The 19,016-nt window shown below is 41.7% G+C and overlaps 1 protein-coding gene across 6 annotated transcripts in view; it reads left to right on the plus strand.

Annotated features, from left to right (window-relative positions):
• The window catches only part of Sdccag8 (SHH signaling and ciliogenesis regulator SDCCAG8), a 190,308-nt gene that overhangs the window by 101,050 nt on the left and 70,242 nt on the right, over positions 1–19,016 (plus strand). For 4 of the 6 annotated variants that reach the window (XR_007591847.1, XR_007591848.1, XM_050142948.1 and 1 more), the window contains exons 14-15: positions 14,422–14,549; positions 16,612–16,720. The exons of 1 other annotated variant lie outside the window; for it this stretch is intronic. Coding sequence is in view for 2 of the 5 variants with exons in the window: in XM_050142948.1 (XP_049998905.1) it covers positions 14,422–14,549; positions 16,612–16,720 (237 nt within the window). In the remaining 3 variants the exon portion in view is untranslated. The remainder of the gene's footprint in view (positions 1–14,421; positions 14,550–16,611; positions 16,721–19,016) is intronic. One more of the 6 variants, XR_007591850.1, reaches the window with a different exon arrangement.

Genomic DNA, 19,016 nt, shown 5'->3' on the forward strand with positions numbered 1-19,016 from the left:
TTCGTAACCTAGTGATTTTTCCTCGCACATGTCTGCGTACTCTCAGAGAGACTGCAGACACAAGGGGTTAAGAAGGCTGAGCACTTCCTGACCCAAAACAGTTTGGACAGCAAAGGGTACTTGACCAAGTCTGAATGAATGGAACACTGAGTTTCCAGATAATCTAGGAATTGTGGCACATTTTTGTCAGTAAATATTAAGAACCAAACTTTGATTATGAATTGAGGAAGATGTTCATTTATGTCTGTCTGTGGGCTTCAGCACTTCTGGTCTATCTACAACTATGTTTGGGAAGCAAAATACAACGTGGTTTCAGATTTTCCTTGAAAATGGCTGGAGTGCATTTGCTTCAGCGGTAGTAAGTTGGTTATGCCACCTTTCCTGGCAGTGCCTGTAGCAGGGTGCTGACTTACAGAGTAGTAACTAGAATGCACATGAGCTGTGGGGTTCAAAATGCCGGGCAGAAAAAAGTCCGACAGTAATTAGTGTTATACATAGCATGTAACCCATAGATTTGGTTGTGTGTCCTTCACAGATAGAACAAGTAGCTTCCTCAGAGAAGGTCAAGTTAGTTGTACCCAGTGTAGTGAATCCAGGGCCTTTAATTAAGGGGGTCTTGCAAGGTGTTTTTCAATGAAGCGTTTGCAGCTTGGTTGCTGTTATCCATCATTGATTGAGCACATCTTCTGTTTCAGCTGCACCAGGCAGCATTTAGATTTTAAAATGAAGAAGCCACAGTCGTCCTTCACAGATATGAGACAGTAGCAGATAAAGTTTGGAAGTTTATGTCTGGGTATCTCTGTCTATATAATCTAGAAAGCATTATGTACCACTTATAATTTAATCTTATTAAATGAATGGGTTAATAAAAGCCTTTAGCTAATGCAATGCTTTCTGTAATAGTGAGAACTGAAATGCGCTTAAGCTAAGTGGCTTGCCCAAGGCCCCACTTGTTCAGTGGCTGCAGGAAGTAGAATATCCATCTCCTTCCTAAGCGAACTGTTCTTCTCTATTCTCAAGTTCTCATTTGGACTAATTAACAGTGTGACTAGTCAAGTCAATATATACAAACCCATAGTACGTGATTATACCTTATGGAACATTTCCGTTGATTCTCTACATGTCTCCAGAGGAAGACTTTTAAGGTACACATTAGAAAAACCCGAGTTAATTTGTGGTAGAAACCTATTAAACTGCCATATGGGGATTATTTGTTCTTATTCGCCATTGTGTCACACCTCCTGCTGCCCCTTACCAGTCCCTTTGTGGTAAGCTGTGCAACTCCTAGAAAGAGAAGGCAGGAGCTTAGCCAGTCCTTTGAAGTGGGGTGTAGGGGGCAAAGATTCTCTATTGTCACCCAGAGACTAGCTGACCACTCCCACATCAGTGACCTTGCTGGAAAGTCTTCTATGTCTCCTGCCACAATTTTGCTCTTATGAGTGTTCTTGAAGGTCACATTGGCATGTGAATAGTTAGTGGCTGTTTGAGTTTAAATACTTTTTGTGATTCTGAGATTTAATGTAATAAACTATTAGTATGGATACTTTGGTCTATAAACCTTCAGACAGTCTCTGGCTGATACTGAAAAGGATGGACCCCTGAATTGGACTCTTGAGATAGAGTTCCCCTTCCTTCATCCCTCAACACTTGGGTCATTCCCCTTCTACGTTCTTGCCCTGCACAGATGCAGAGCAGCCCGTGAGTAGTAAGCAGGCTCTCGGAATCCAGAGCTTTGCCTTCACTGTGTGTGAACTCTCTGCAGCTACAGTGGGAGGCACTTGTAACTTAGCCTTAGTTCAAGCAGACTCCACCAGTGAGTTTTCTATAAATAACCATCTTGAGATGATAATGATGCCTAAAATTGGGGCTCTCAAGAGGACTTAGTCTGTGTTGCCCTAGCTTTTCAACTCGCTCCTCTTTCTGGGTTTTCAAATTAGAGTCCTTCCAAAATTGAACCCCACCGCTTTTTATGGAATTTTGGAACCATTCACTGGCGTATTTGTGTTTCTCAAGGTGCAGATAATGTCCTATAAGAAGAGAATTAACTACAAAGGCAGAGGGTTAACTCACCAGGCAGGGATGGTTCACTAAACTGGCTAGCAGGTTGATAGCTATGCAGTCTCTGGGAGAATTTGGAAAGGGCTCATTTCCTACTAAAAACAAACGTCCACGGATGGGATCATAATGGCTGGAAATTGAGCCCAGAAGTCCTGGGGAAGCTCTCGGATAACCTGTTATTTCTCACTTAAAAATGACAGAAAGCTGACTACTTGATAAACATTTTCCAACTTTATTTCAGTCTTCAGTCCATTTACAGAAATAAATATCTTGCCATCACTGAATAATTCCCTATTATGGTCTGTAATTTAATTTTAAGTGTAAAGTTCTATTTTGAGAGTTACTTAAAATCAGATTTAACTTGCAAAACCCTAAAGAGATATCATCACTTTTGGGGGTAGGTGAGGGATTGTACTGGGGATAGAACCCAGGGCCTCACACATCCCAGACATGCTGTCCGCCACTGGGCTACATTACCAGCGTTACCATTTATCTCATAGAATGTGGCACATACTTTAGTCTTAGCTGTTCGCAGTGTCCTGTTAGAATTATCCTTTCTTCTACCTTTAAGTGATAACTGACATAAATGAGAACATTATCAAGGTTAAAAATGTTTTAATAGCATTTACTTTTTATATATTTTGGATTTTCGTGTCTTTATAAGGCATATCCATTAAGTATAGCTGAGGAATACACTTTTACTTGTGGAGCACTGAATTAAAAATAATACTTTGGCCAAGCAGTGATGGCACATGCCTTTAATCCCAGTGCTTGTGAGGCAGAGGCGGGCAGATCTTTGTGAGTTTAAGGCCAGCCTGGTCTACAAGAGCTACTTTCAGAACAAATAGGACTGTTACACAGAAAAACCCTGTCTCAAAAAACAAAAACAAACAAACAAAAACCCAAAAATAATACTTTGGTACTGGAGGTAGACCAAGGAGTTATGCTTAGATAGACCAGCATGGGAGCCACATAGGAAGCAAATATTGCAATTAAGCAATATGCTTAAAAGTTTTCAAATAGCCACATTTTTTAAAAGTAAAAGGAAACTGGTAACATTAATTCTAATGGTGTGGTTTATTTTAATTAAATAGCAAGGAAATAGTACAATTTTTACATGTGGTCAGGGTAGCACATCCAAGACATTTTTGCCTCTTTTTCTCCCTTCCTCCCGTGCTCTCTCTCCGTCGGAGTTTGTTTCCTAGCACATGTCAATTCGATTAGCTCCAGTTCAGATGCTCAATAGCCTCCTATACTAGCATCTGCTAGCTGTAAGCTTTTGTCCCTGAGTTTTTCTATGATATATAACATAGATGCGGCTGTATTGTAGGAGCTTACCCCTGGATACATAACATAGATGCAGTTGTATTGTAGGAACATACATCTGGAATCCTATTTCTATGGTTACAAGGTCTTTTAATGAAACAAATTTATTTCAGCTTGTTCTTTATTTTGTTGGCAGTAGCCAAGCCTCATTTTGACTGTTCTGATATACCATCTCTCGAGGATGAATAACATAGAGGAGCATATGAACTAGACCAACATCATAGTACAGGTTCTCGATCTTACTACCTCATCTTTGACATGTTAGAAGCTGTGGAAAGTGACTTTGATAAAGGAAATAATTAGATGCTAGATCAATACTCAGGTTTAGACACCCCTTACCTGGTGGTCCAGACTGGGCATTGCTTACTGCTTCGTGTGGAGACCCCACAGCATCCTGATTTCACTTTATGGATGCGAGGCTGACAAAGATGAAGTTCCACCTGGATATCACACCATCCTGAGAGGAACCAGGCTTGAAGCCTGGCTTGTGTGTATCCCAGAGCTCAAGTGTACACCCACTGTGCACTACCATACTCCCTGTGTAGCTGTTAGCTACAAGATGGAAGTTTCATTTCTCCTCAGGTTGTTTGTCCTTGAGATTATTATAATTACTGCTTCACTTTGAATAGTCATCTTCTAAGGAATAATAATACATGTAATGATTGTACTTACTGTGCTATCATTAAACCAAAAATATTGTATGCCCAATATCTGTATAGTTCTATAAGGAGAGGTACTATTAGTGACCCCATTTCTTTTTATTAAATAGGATGTTAAACACACTAAGGGCACAGAGCTAACACACACACAGGGCTTTGATGCCATGCCTGGTAGACAATTTTCTTAAACTTTGCCTCCTGTGTACAAAGGACTGCCGCAGTCCTACTGTGAGTAATGGGGTAAAGAGATAGTATTATGGGGTTTCAGTTGCTTGCATTCCTAACAAGTAGAAATACAGATGTGAGTTTGGAAATTGCTTTAGGATAGACAAAGGAACAGTTCATCAAGATGGAGATGGAAGAAGGTAGCAGAAGGGCCTATGAGGTTACACTGAGAGCTGGCGAGAAACAGAGAGGACCAGTGAGTGCCTAAATTATGACGTAGAGGAGACAAGAATGTATGTAAGAATTGCCACCAGCAAGTGTTAACAAAGCCAAATGGAAAGTCAAATCATGACACCGTAATTACTGAGGCAAGAGAAATGTTTACCCCATTGAGAAGAACAAGTCAATGGGAATCTGAAGACATTCAGATCTGTTGCTCCCCATGGAAGCATAGTACTTCTCAGCTCCATGGGGACAAGTGACACAAATGTCACCCCAGCATTGAAGTTGAACTTCTCTTTTTGTTATCAAGTCAATACTAGTAGTCAGTAAACCACAGTGCTGAGTCCTGTACACAGACGTCCGAATGTCTGGCCAGCAGTGCTCAAGCAATAGTGAGGTGATGCGCTGTCGAAGAGGCCACAAGTTAGCAATAGTGAGGTTCTGCTGTCTTCGGTGCCACAGCCCTCGCGTCTTCAAATTCCTGTTTCTTCTGTTTGAAACCCAGCTAGACACTGAGATATAATTTCAAGAGGACTTAATTACAAATGAGAGTCTGTTGATTTGCTATAGTTTGCTTAAGAAATCACTGACATAGTTAATATATTTTGAACATATTTCTACTGCAAATGGCCAGTATTCTGTTACCCATAATGCTCTCGTGAAATGCACCTCTATCCTAGCACTCCAGACTAATAAGTCTTACTCTGTCATATATGCTAAATAAGGTATTGTAAAACGTTACCTAATAATTCTTACCATTATATCATATTTATCAATAAATTTAATAGCTACAAATGACCCCAAATCTTCAACATGTACTTGCTTATTGTATAAAATAATTTAAGATTTTTAATAGCAGCAGGAATTCTTCAGTAAGCCATATTTTTGAGAATGATTCACAGCCTTTATTTGGTCATGGAAATGCCTTTGTAATATATATTGATCCTATTAGTGTCTGATTTGAAGTTATTCATCAGATGAATTGATCATGAGAAATACTTAAGTAAGTTGATACTTTACAGGGAAAAAACATAAGTGGACCAAAGACATCAGTTTACATGAACAAATTATGGATGGAAAATAGGAATTTTTGGTGATGTGAAGATACAAAATCAAAATCATCATCGAACTTATTTATGTAGTAGCAGATTTATATTCATTTTTTAGTGTGAAGATTTGGGCACATGGTACTGTAAAATAGGCTGTAGAAATACTTTACCATTCAGCAGAACTTTGTCCAGCAATCCCTTGATGCGTCAGGCACCCACCCCTGCCCTGGGCCAGAGGAAGTTAAACAGAAAACTAGTGAGATGTGCCTTTGATGGCCATTTAGCCTGTGGCTATACCTGTGGTTTCTACCCCATGTAAAGAAGCCATTGTAGAAATTGCTCTTACTATTGCTGTAGTAATAAGTGCTTTGCCTGCTTCTAATGTTGTCCCTTCCCCATCTGTTCCCTCGCTGCCGCCAGAGTGATCTTTCTCAAGCACGGGTGTGATCACAACAGTCTCCTGCTCGAAACCCTACATTGGCTCCCAGTTTCCCTCGGGATAAGGGCCTTAAAAATAGCTCAAGTTCTGGCTCCTGCTTCTATCTCTAGTCTCATCTTTCTTCAATAATCTCCCCTCACCAACTGCTCACTGCTACCCCACAACAGATATACTCCAGCCTCCATTGGTGCCAGATGATGGCAGTTTTCCAAAGGCACCTGGCTCTCCCTCTTCCCCGGGTCTTTGCACATGCTGCCCACTTTACTTGTCGCGATAGTCTTCCTCTTTTCTGTAAGGTGACTGTACACAGGCTATAAGGCTGACTGTGTAAGCCTCCAGACAGCAGCCCTCTCTGTCACTAGCCAGCCCCTCTCTCCTGTCCGTTCTACCTGAGTGACTGCAGGAATGTAGCCCTATTTCAGTATTTACTACACTCTTGGTTGAGTTTTAATAAAGAAGAAAAAACATTGTTTATTTTGTTGACTAGACTAAAAACTCTTAGAGCATGGTCTGTATCTTTTGTATTTTGTATTGATCCATCTCTATACACTTGTGTTTGGCAGAAAGTAATTTCTCAAGTGTTTGCTGAATGAGCATTACACTATTTGAGTAAACATGAGTTCCCTGTGTATAAGGCAATATGGAATGGAAAGAGCCCTGGACTTGGAGGCAGAAGACAGGTATAGTTCCAACTCTGCTAGTTAACCAGATTTGCAGGTGGCTTTGAGAAAATCTCCCTGTGGGTCTGGGGAGATGCCTCAGTGGCTAAGAGAGTTTTGCTCCTCTAGAAGACTCAAGTCCTGTTCCCATAACCTACACTGGCAGTTGGCTCACAACCTCATGTAACTACAGCATCAGGATATTTGATACTCTCTTTTGCCCCCACCCAACCAACACCATACACACACCATACACTCATACACATAAATAAAAGTAGATATTAAAAAAGAGAGAAAGGAAATAGCTTGAGATACTTCCTGTTCAATAAGAATGGTCTCTTCCATATCGCTGAATTCATTGGAAGAAAAGACAGTTCGATGCATCTGACTGTGACTTGTGAAACAGAAGGCGCAGTCATGTGCTGGATGAAACAGGAGCAAGGGCAGGTGTCACTCAGTGTTAGAGCTCTTACCTAGTATGTGTGAGCCCCCCCCCCACATGGGGGGTTAGTAAATGTGAATAGAATGTGTCTGAGATCAGCAGTTCCCTAAGTAGGTGTACTTGCATCCTCCTTGGCCTTGAAGGTGAGTTCTCAAGTGTTTCGGAGATGCTGTAAGAACATTTTTGGAGGGAGATGTATGTTTCTGTTGAACATTTCCTTTCCTTTGTGTATATTTCTTTGAAAGAGATTGACCTCCTTTTGGTTTCTGCTTTCTTTCCAAGAACTGACTCATGCTTGGATCCGAGGCTCAGATCTCACTTAAAGTTCTGACACAGTTTTTAGCAAGGAAAATGAAAGTAATTTATAGTAGGGAAGATGGGGGTGCCCCTGAGGAAGGAAGATTGTGGAACCGGGGGCCTTTCCTGGTTATTCTTCCCCAGAGTTTTGATGTTTACTTAAATATAAGAATACAGCCACTGTTGGCAATAGCCAGGCACTGGCAACAGTTACTTTGTTCATCCCAAAACATGGGAAACACCATGCCGTCTGCTAAGGTTATGATTGGTTTGTGTTATTACTTTGAATAATAATGATGATAAAGCAAAATTAAATTCTTAGTTAAAGTGGGAATTTTCTCATCACCCTTTCTAATCATTAAAAAAGGACCTGTGCATCTGGTGGATCCTTACAGCATTCCTTTAGTGGTTACTCATTCATCCATCTGTTTATTCATGCATTAAATGTTTATTGACTGCACAACTATATCAGGCACAATTTAAGGATCTGTAGGTACATTCATGAGAAAACAAAGGTCGGCTTTCTCTCTCTTTTCTTTCCATGCAGTCTATCCTAGAAGTCTTACCAACTTGAGGCAGAAAATGTGTTCATGACACCTTTCAGGGTTATTGAAGAGGCTGCTGTACTCTTTGTACAAGATAGATGCACTAGGAAGAAGAAGCGGCCCCACCCATACAGGACATCTGGGAAATTAGGAAGAACTGACCTTAGATTCGACCTCCAGGATTGATGTAGGGGGTTCTTCTGTCTATGTGTTGCTCTCATTGGTTGAATAAAGAAACTGCCTTGGCCTTTTGATAGGGCAGCACTTAGGTAGGCTGAGTAGACAGAACTGAATGTTGGGAAGAAGGGCAGAGAGAGCTGCCATGGAGATGCCAGGTCAGATATGCTAAATCTTTCCTGGTAAGCCATGACCTCGTGGTGACATACAGATTATTAGAAATGGGTTGAATCAAGATGTAAGGATTAGCCAATAAGAGGCTAAAACTAATGGGCCAGGCTGTGTTTAAATGAATACAGTTTCTGTGTGATTATTTCAGGTGTAAGTTAGCAGGGTGGCCAGGACAAACAAGGGGCCCCGCTCCCCTATACCACATTTGTTTTTCAACAGCCACACAGATAATAAGGAGGTCCATGCCATTCTCTGTCTTTGGTTCTGTGAGCTTTCTTCGTGGTATGTATATGTTAGTCAAAAGGATTTGCATAACAGAACTGTAAGCAAATATTTAATTCTAGTAACTGGTATATATTCTCTGTTGTTAGCAGTTTTGGAACTTCTCGTGGTTTCCAAGTTTGAACAAATCAGTGAATATGTTTAAAATAATAGGAGCCAAGTTTCTCGCTATTGAGCGCAAAAATTACAGTTATGGAAAGGAGAGATGAGATTTTATCTGTGTTATTGGATTATAATTGAAAAGTTCAGATGCATGTACACACATTTGTTCATATGGATGATGCACACACGATTTTACATCTGTATTAATAGTATTAATATTTATATACTTGTATGCTTTGTACCCTGACTTTGCCTCCATATTTTACTTATGAGCAGTGACTCCACAGTAGCAGCAGCCTTCTCCTAGTGACAGATCTGAGTTTGAAAGATACTCCATTACCCAACTCCAGGATGAGGTGAATCTTCAAATAAACAGTCAAAATGGTTTATAATACACTAAAGTAAGAATCTAGAACTCCAAAGTAAGATCAGTAAACTCATTAAGGAGATAGGGAAATTCTTCTATACAGGGTGATAGCTAACAAGCAGTAATAAATATACATAAAGAGCTATGGAAAAGCCATTATCATTAGATGTGGAACTAGCAGGTTAAATGTTGTTACACAGTGAGATATTTGCATAATCTCAGCATCTTCTGATTACCTACCAATTCCAAACCTGAGAGAGCTCACCCAACCCCATCCCTTAGGATACCAGCTCATGTGGTTAATCATGTGTTTCTATTCCCAGCCAGTGATGTGTCTCTGGTTGTTCACAACAGGTCACAGTGAAATGTCTATAATGGATATAGCTTACCTCTACAAAGGAGAGATTTCTTCCCCATTCCCAAGAACAGTTATTCCAAGATGTTAATGATACAGACCAAGTGATCAAGACTAGTGTTACCAATCTGAGACAAATGGGTATCATGTGTCCAAAATACCACCTGCACAAACTATTGCCTTCTGCTCCTTTCTGCATTCCTTCCAGGATAGTTTTTGGCTTGTCTGCATGTAGATCCTGCCGCCTTGTTGTTGATGCTCTCTCATGATGGTAGTGGTAGATGCTAGAGACAGGAAACGGTAGGCAAGTTCTCCACCACCAAACTAAGTCCCAGCTTCTTGGAAGTTTCTTCAACCAGAGGGCCGACTACCACAAAGTGCTCTATATAAAAGTAAACACTTTGTATCCCCAGGGTGTTGTGTGTAACAGCAGCATTTCCACACTCAGAGGAAAGGTGATGCGATGTGGGGGATGGGAGAGGTACCTTAGTCACCACCTGCAGATGGTATTGCTGACACCGCTAGGTCCGTAGGTGTACTGGAGGTGTACAATACTTCTCTCTGAGGCTTACTGATGAACTTGAGGAATATCAATTATTTTACGAAGAGCTAAGGGGTCACTTTACTTCTGTTACCTGTAAAATGGCAAGAAAAGAATGAGTAGTATGGAAAACAGATTTATAAATATCATTTTGATTGTTTTAGAAAATATAGTCAGCCGGGACTGTAATTGGAAAAGGGGGATCTAATAATTGTATACTTAGATATTTTTGTTGTTTTTGTTTTGTTTTCTTTTGTTTTGAGATAGGCTCTTTCTATCTAGCTTTGGCTATGTAGACCAGGCTGGCCCTGAACTCACAGAAATGAACCTCTCTCTGCCTCCTGAGTGCCGGAACTAAAGATGTGTGACAGCACACTGGGTGACCTGACTTATTTTAAAGCCTTCCTAGTACCTGCTCACTCCTTTTTATTCTCTTATAATAAAAACAAAAAATTCCTGAAGTAGTAGCGCACACCTTTAATCCTAGCACTTGGGAGGCAAGGCGGGTGGATTTCTCTGAGTTCGAGGCCAGCCTAGTCTACATAGAGAGTTTTAGGCCAACTGGGACTAAGTACTGCAACTCTAACACACACACACACACACACACACACACAAACGAAGAAGAAAGCATGGGCACGGCTAGCGTGTAGATCCCAGTTGTTGTCGGTAACTTGAAGAACGAAGGTAAATAGGTTCCTTTTCTTACCGTATTCGCTCTTTTTTTCAAGTTACATTTATTGAGCTGAATTTCAATACAATAAAAGTTCAATTCTTTTGAGACAGAGACTCATAATATAGTCCAAGCTGGGCTCAACCATTCCTGTGCTGGAGCCATAGCCACGAGCTGACACACATGGCGAAAGTCACTAACTGTAGGTAGCTAATGTGTTGTAGGGAGTGATGCCGTGTTCGAGCTGTCACATCCGTGACCCAGACCCTTTTCTGTCATCCCAAAACTTCACTCACACCCTTCCCCTGTCAACCCTGTTGCCTAGGGTTACTAGTCTAGAGTACTAAGTACACAAGATTATAAATATGGCTTTCGTGCCCTGTTCTTCTAAGCATACTGCTTTAGGATCCATCCAGTGTTGTGTGTACCATAGCTCCTCCCATTCTTGCTGGGTTTTCTCTGGCTAGGCTATCCCACACAGTTGATTCATACAGCAGGTAACGGGCATTTAGGCTGTTTCCAGTTTTTAGCCACCTTGAGTACAATTTTTTTTAACATTATTATTTGTGTTCTTATTTGCATAATAGGGTTAAGTAGCTGCTTTGTTTAATGCGGCCATCAGTAACTGAGAGAACCATAGTGAGAAAACCTATGGTGCGGGGACGGGCGGGGGGGGGGGCTGCTGGTTGAGCTGTCTTTAGGAGGTGACAAAGCTACTAGGCCAGTTGGTCTCTCAGCTTTCTACACCTTGGTAGCCTTCCTCTTTATACCTTATGCTCATGGAGTGTTATACCATCAACCTGTTGTTTATCTTTGTCCAGTTTGAAATCCCTTCTGGAGTCAAGGCCCACTAAACCTTGTTTAGTTTCACTAGATACAATGTCTAGTATAACATCTTCCACAAATATGATAAAAATTTGGTTCGTCCTTTGATTTCTTCAGTCTTTTCCTTAGATACCTGAGTGATTTTTACTAATTGTTCATGTCCACTATTACATTACTTCTACAGTGTTATAAAATAGGTTTCCTTGAGCAAAGATAGTTTTATTCCTATTCACTGTATAACTTATAAGTGGATTTCAAATTGTTTATGGCCCCCCCAGGTTTTTAAAATGGATTGTATTTTGCTGTTGTTTAACTCTAAAATGAAAATGTTACATGAAAGAGAATATGATTTCCTTTCATATCTGATGTTCTAAGAGTTCATGAGAAGCTGACCTAATCAGAACAGACTCATAGGGGAGAGGAACACAGAAGAGGGCTGACAGAGCGGGAAGGAGGCAGGACAACAACAACGTGCCATGCACATTCCCGTGGAAAATAGCATGCATATCCTCTCGAGGAGATCGGCAGTTGTGGCGAGAGGTCTTTTGCGCAGCTTTATGAGGAGAACTCAGCCATGTCCCTTCTCTGGTCCGTTCAGAATGTCACTTACTAGGCAGTTCTCACTTCTGAGTGCCGTCATTTATCAGCTGGGAACCATAAATCCGTGCTTGCTTTGCGCAGTCTCTGTTCTGCTTCTGGCTTTATGAATAATGTTCCCTTTCCTCTCTCAGATACACGTGGATCAGAGAGTCTTGTAGTGATCTCATTTGCACACTCAAGCCTCTGTCTTAGACTCTATCGAGTGCTCAGATTCGGACATGGCTGCTCACTGAAAGAATGAAGAAGCTTCCTACCTCAGCCGCAGGCTTTATATCATGCAATGCTGTTGAGGTTGATCCAGCTGGGCACTGTGTTCTAACAAGTCTGAGAAAGTCTTGCCTAGTTACAGAGGACTCCGGTTTCACCTAAAGACTTATCCCTCTTTTGCCTTCCTCTCCCCTCCATCACCCCCACCCCCAGCCCCACAACTAGGCAGGGCGTAAGAAAGAACAGTCATTTAATATGCACTGCCTGTTTTCCATGGGCAGAGCACAGAGCTGGGTCAGGGTAAAGAAAGTTAAAGATTACAAAGGAGAAGACATGTAAAGTGGTAGCAAATGCATAGAAGATGGACACAGCACATACTAAGGGCATCCAGGGCTGAATAGTTGATTTCGGAGAGACCGGAGAAAGAAAGGCAGGATTTTGAGGTTTGCCCAAGAGGGCTAGTGTGCATCGTGTAGGGGGTTGGGTGGGTGGCCCAGGGCATTCCAAGAAGAGGAAGAACATGTGCAATGATCCTTAGCCAGAAAATACGTGGTGTGAAGGGGGAGGCAGAAGTAGCCTCGTCTGACGATCCATTTGTTGCGATATACTAGTTTGGAACTGAGTGTGAGACAAGACCTTGGACCGCATCCAGGGGGGTGTTGTTGTTAGAAGTACCAGAAGGGACCTTATTTCACATTTAGCATGGACCCCTGATGATTCCATTTGAGTGAGGTGTGGGTGTATTTTCATTCTGGGGCTTTACACTACAACATTACCACATGCATTGACCAATCTCAGTACAGGCTTTCCTTATGTTGCCGTATAATTAGAAGCCAGTGAATTGAAGTTCCACAGCGGTACATAGACTGGTAGCGATAGCTTTATGGAATTGTTTATTTTTAGTTTGGCAAAGGCTAGGCAGTAAATATCTCAATTAGTAAACTAAAGCAGCATGGATGAGAAATGCCCACAAGGAGATGAGGAGTTTGGAATAACTGAGTCACTTAATTGAAGGAAACCCTCACGTTGTGTCTCATAGAGCTGAAGAACCCACCCAGCAAGGGTTTCCAACATGATTTGCAACATGCATACAGCGTTGGGGCAACAAGGGCCTTGCCCTTGCTCGGGCTTGACTTGTTTAGGAGACTCCTCTCTGGATGGGCACATAGCTAAGTAGGTAGAGTCCTGACACGCACCAGACCCTGGGGTCCGTGCCCAGACCTCACAAAACTGGGTACAATGGTGCGTGTGTGTAATCCAGTTCTCACGTGGTAGAAAGAGGAGCATCCAATCCAAAGTATTCCTCAGCTGCAAAGCAAGTTGGAGGCTCACCCTGCCTATTTGAGACCAATCTCAACAAAACACAAGAAGTGGAAACTCTCTTTTAAAGAGAGCCACTGATAGGTTGTTGTCTTTGTCCTCCAATCCCGTCAGCATGACCCAAAGGGACGTCTTATCATGGAGTGAGGAGGGAAGTAGTCCGTGCTCACATTCCTGTCCCTTTCACAGAGTGCAGCCTGCTGTACGAATGTGCTTAATGAAGCAGACACGTGGTTCCGGCCCCTCCTCCCCAGTCCCCTCCAGTATATCTGAAGTTATTTCTTACATCTTGGAAGAAAACCAGAAGTAGTCTACAAAGCCTAGTTATAAAATAAACTTTGCATAAACTAAGAACTATATCACGTTCTTCCTAGAACTTCACAGTCTTAGGAACTAGTGAGCATTCAGAAGATGAACGATTAACAATAGTACAAGACAAAAAAGATAGAACAAGGCAAGTGTGTGTGCGCACTGTGAAGGTGCAAAACACAAGGCTGGCGGGATGGCCCAGGGGGTGTAAGTGCTTATGAGAAGAACGTCTTAAAGCCTGAGTCCAGGCCCCAGGGCCCACATGCCTAAAGGAGAAAACCAGCAAACCAACTCCCACAAGGTGTCCCCTAACCTTCACACCTATACAGTGGCATGCACGTGTGCATACACATACACACACACACACACACACACACACACACAACCAGGCTGCAAAATACAAGTGTTTAGTTGTTATGATTTTGTTTTAATTTTTAAATCCGTCTGGATTTCTGGCCCATGTGGTACACTGTGTAGTTTTGTGGATGGTCTCTTCAGCAGAGCGGGGACACTGGAGCAAGATTAGCCTCTGCTGCTTTAGTCTGCTACCTGCCTGCTGTCTGTGGTCTGTGCGGCAATCATGGAGGTCTGTGCACCTGCAGATTATGTCTCTGTCTGTCTCTCTGTTTTGCAGACTGGAAAAAGATAGCATTCAGCAAAGCTTTAGCAACGAAGCAAAGGCCCAAGCCCTTCAGGCCCAGCAGAGAGAGCAGGAGCTGACACAGAAGATACAGCAAATGGAGGCCCAGCACGACAAAACTGGTGGGTGGTAGGGAGAGATTAGAGCCTGGGCACTTGCTCACAAGCCAGGCCCACGCCTTACTGTGAAATGACATCAGGAACACCTGTAACCTTTGGCTGGCCGAAGGGAGCAGATGCTAACTACACCGGAGATTCCGAATTACATATTAGTTAGCGTTTAAAAGAGAAAATGGAGAGTATTGCCCACTGTCTGTTGATTTCAGAGTGCTGCTCTCACATCTGTTGCACCATCTGGATTATGAGTTTATTTACCTGTGTTCAAGAAACGTAAAGCTGAGAGCGACCACAACAAAGTAGAAAAACAAAGGGCTTGTTTTTGGCTGGGTTTTCAGGCACACATGTTATATAAAGAAAATAGCATCAGAAGCTCTGCGGGAAATGCTCTGAGCTTACAGTTAGAGTCTCCTGAATAGCACTGAGCAGTTCCCACAGTACACACATTATAGCTACTCTAAAAGCCTAATGAGTTTGCTGCAGCATCCAAACTGGAGAAAAGCTTTAGCCATTAATCGGTTCTTAATTCACTGTCGCAGCTGGATGTAATTCAGTGGCTCCAAATTGATATGTTCCTTTATTTAATCTTTGCAGCTTCGAACATTTTTAGCATTTGTATGATTTCCCCACCTCCCCCAATGCAGCCGAGAGTGATGCTTAATCCTCCGCATTCTTCAGCTTCTCACAACTGCTGTTAAAATCCACTAATACAAGGCACTGACCACAGCTGGCAGCTTGGCTGAAAACCGCCATCTTTCATCACGCTGGCACTGTGCTGCAGTCTGAGTTGGCCAGTAACTCTTTACCTTTAATTTGAAAGTAAAATGCACTTTGAAAATAGGCAGTTTGATGTGTGCAGTCAGAGCGTTATGTGGTTCCTTTCGCTTTTGAGTTGTGTGTTCACAGACAGTGTTAGTCAAAACAAGACAGTGTCAGTCATTATAATTCCACACCACATACTCCACGCTGATTGTACCATTAAAACAAAAGTTTAATTGATCCTGTCTCTTCCAGAAAAAAATGTTGCTTAATTTTAGTGCCTTGATTTATTGTGCTTTGTATGCTATATGCTTTTTTTTTTTAACCAACTATTAGCCGAAAAGGAAAAAATTACTCACAGAAGAATTTCACAGGATTTGATACATATTACATTTAATGGTATGGTAAAAAAAAAATGATTCCACCTATTGGTAACAAATGGATACTCTGTTCACTGATAATTTGTTTACTTCTTAAATGATTTATTTTTCTTATAAAGGCAGCTATCATGATGCCTCATATAGAGAGTTTCTTCTCAGCTTTTAGCCAGAAGAAATGAAAATCCTCCAGAGTTTGTGTTTTTTTTTTTTTAAACTAAAACACAAAGAGGAATTCATAGGGGAAATTGTCATTTGGCCCACTGCTAGCAGAATCGTCCTGGTCCAAGAGTCTTGGGCAGAATCTGAGAGTTGGGTAAGGTTTTAATTGTTAAAATCATCTTTAAAATCTTTTATTTTCAAATACACACAAATCACATTCTCTTCAGTCCCGAGCCAGAGCTCTGTTGAAACACATACTATTAAAGTATGATCAAGTTTTTAAGGATATTTGTGTAATTTCACCTCATAAACTAGAGAAATGTAGGCTCCAAGGGGGTACAATATAAGAACCATCGAGCACCAACTCTAGTGTTACAGATTTCCTCGGCTTCAGTTTCGAATTATCTGGTTGTGAGAATTTTTGACACTGTTTATAGTAAAATTGTCAAAATAAAAATATAATATCTTGCATACTTCAAAGATATAAGCATTTATGACTTCATTTGAGATATTTGACAGTTTATGAGCATGCTAAAATGTTGCACAAGCTGATGTGATCAAAATTATTCCGGGTATACAAATATATTATGAAAATAAATGTCTCTCACGGCACCGTGTCCCACCTGCTAAGTCCGTTCACGTAGGACCCTGGCAGTGATCTGGTGGCTCTGGGCAGGGTGCAGGGATATGAGCCCTTAGCACGGGGCACTGGACGACTACAGAGCAAAGGCACAAGCATCTTATATTGGTGGGGTTATTGTTGTTTCTAGAAAATGAGCAGTATTCGTTGCTGACCTCCCAGAATGCATTTCTGACAAAGTTAAAAGAGGAGTGCTGCACGCTAGCCAGGAAGCTGGAGAAAATCTCGCAGAAGAGCAGGTAGGTGAGCGGGCAACATTATAGAATAGTCTCAGAATTCCATTTATTTGATAAGTAAAATGTAGCCTTAAAATTGCATTTTTATATACTGTAATCTGCCATTAAAATTAGTCATCTGTTGATTTCAGTTTTCTGTGAAAACAACTTTCCATATGCATATTTTCGTGACTGTTCATCTAGACAACGCTCCCTGTGCACAGTAACCAGCCCTCTTCACCTGCTCCACCCACTTTGCTTACTTAGCTTTTATAATGTTTAAAATTTAAAATCATGAAAGTTCAGGAACAAAGGCCAAAATAACCATTACCATAACAAAGAATACAAATATGCCAAGCAGTCTTACAATCTTATGTTGATATAGGTAATCCATTTTAATCAATTTCTACAGTCCTTTGGAAGCACACAAAAACTGTCTTTAATGCTAATTGTTCCGGACATTGAGGAGGCAAAGGTGCTCGGAATGATACATAGTTAACCGCCGCGCATAAGACAGTAATTAGCTTCTTACAGATTAGAAACATAGTTGTTTGAGTGGCTTGTGGGTAGGAGTTTGGGCCTAGGTGTTGCTGTCACCGATGTCTAGAGTTGTTCTTACATACATTCTATTAATGGAGGTTCCGGCTTGTTGGCTACAGTGGCTTGCACCTGCAGTCTCAACTACTCGCAGGCTAAGGCAGAAAGGTTTCTTGAGCCCAGGAGTTCTAGGCCAGCCTAGGCATCATAGCAAGAGTCTGTCTCCTAAAGAGAAGCAAGGAGAGGAGAGGATGCTCAGTCACAGCAGTAATTGCTGAAAAGGCTAGGAAGGAAAAGTGAACCTTTAAATCCCTCAGAAAAGTAGACATTCATGGGGTACAGTAGCTAAACTATGAGCCAGGGCTAATGTGCACCGAGTCCCTGGGCTCTTATTTTCCTTCTTTAAATTAATCAGTCATAACTGGCACAAGATTCGTGAAGTTGAACCTCAGCATCTCTCGGCCCAACTGCTGCTCTGTACGGTGATCGTGTTCCTTCATATCTGACACATAGATGGCACCAATGCATAGTTATTGAATGAATGATAAATGAATAGAAAAAGCAGGTGTGGTGCTGCCTTCCACATGCTGGCCTGATTTCTGGTGCCAGCCTGTTCCTTTGTGGGTGACAGGCAGTGTGCAGGAAGGAACTCTCTGGGATTCAGGAAGACCTGGATTTGAATCTGAGTTTGTCGGTTCCTTTGCTGTGCATGTAGTCTTGACGGTGTTGCCCCATCTCCCTACACCTCAGCTCTGTTAGCTGTGTAAGTACTTCTGAAGTCATGCTACAGGATGGTTGTGGGATTTCATTTATATAGTGACAGGAATGGTCAGCACCCATGCTGTGTACTGTTACCCCTCAACAAACTCAGGGTGTTGACTGCAGGACTGATACCATACCAAAATTCACAGATGACAGATGCTCACCTTCTTAACATAAACAACATAGAAGGTACATGGAACCTGCCTATATACTCCCTCAGATTTTATTTTTTATGCTATTTTATATTTTTGTGGTATTAAAAATGGAACCCAGGGCCTAACACATGCCAGGCTAGTAGTCCAACACTGACCAACACCCTGACCCCTCTCCCATATATTTGAAATTATCTCTAGATTACCTATAGTGCCTAATATGATGCAAATACTATGTGATTAGCTGTTAAACTGTACTGGGTACAAAATAACCACAGGACAATGCCCGTGTTCAGTACAGACCCAGCATTTCCGTCTGCGGTTGGCCGAGCTGCTGAAGAACCCGCAGCTGGGGAAGGCAGCTGTAGGCGGTACAGTGCTTGTTCACCCCGTAGTAAGGTACGGGGGCTGCACAGCCTCTGTAACTGGGCATGACCTTCGAAACATTTTCTAATGGGCAAAGTCTGTTTGCAGTGAAAATTATCTGTAGGGCCAAACAGAACCAACTCGGCAAGGCTGGAGCTCATGACTTGTAGGTGAGGTTCTGATGCCAGGTTCTAAGCCATGGATCCTCCCGAGTTCATTCAAAGCTAAGGTCTTGCGTGGAGTGAACATCAATAAATTGTTCTATTTGGAAACCATTTATGTGCCGCACCAAGAGTAGATGAAATAAGTTGTTTTGAAGGCTGTGTGTCTGAAGCCCTTTGTTTTCTCATCAGGCCCACCTCATATCTCCCCCAATATCTAAGGAATTAAGACATTTCACCCCCTCTTTTATGCCCATTTGTTTGACATTACACTTTGATGTTACCTTCTGCTATAAAGCCCCAAAGACTCAAAATGTTTCTTTTAAAATGAGAATAAAAATG

The sequence above is a fragment of the Alexandromys fortis genome, unplaced genomic scaffold (genome assembly GCF_014885135.2).
Source record: "Alexandromys fortis isolate MF-2015 unplaced genomic scaffold, M_Fortis_MF-2015_v1.1 scaffold_51, whole genome shotgun sequence".
Classification (NCBI taxonomy): Eukaryota; Metazoa; Chordata; class Mammalia; order Rodentia; family Cricetidae; genus Alexandromys; species Alexandromys fortis.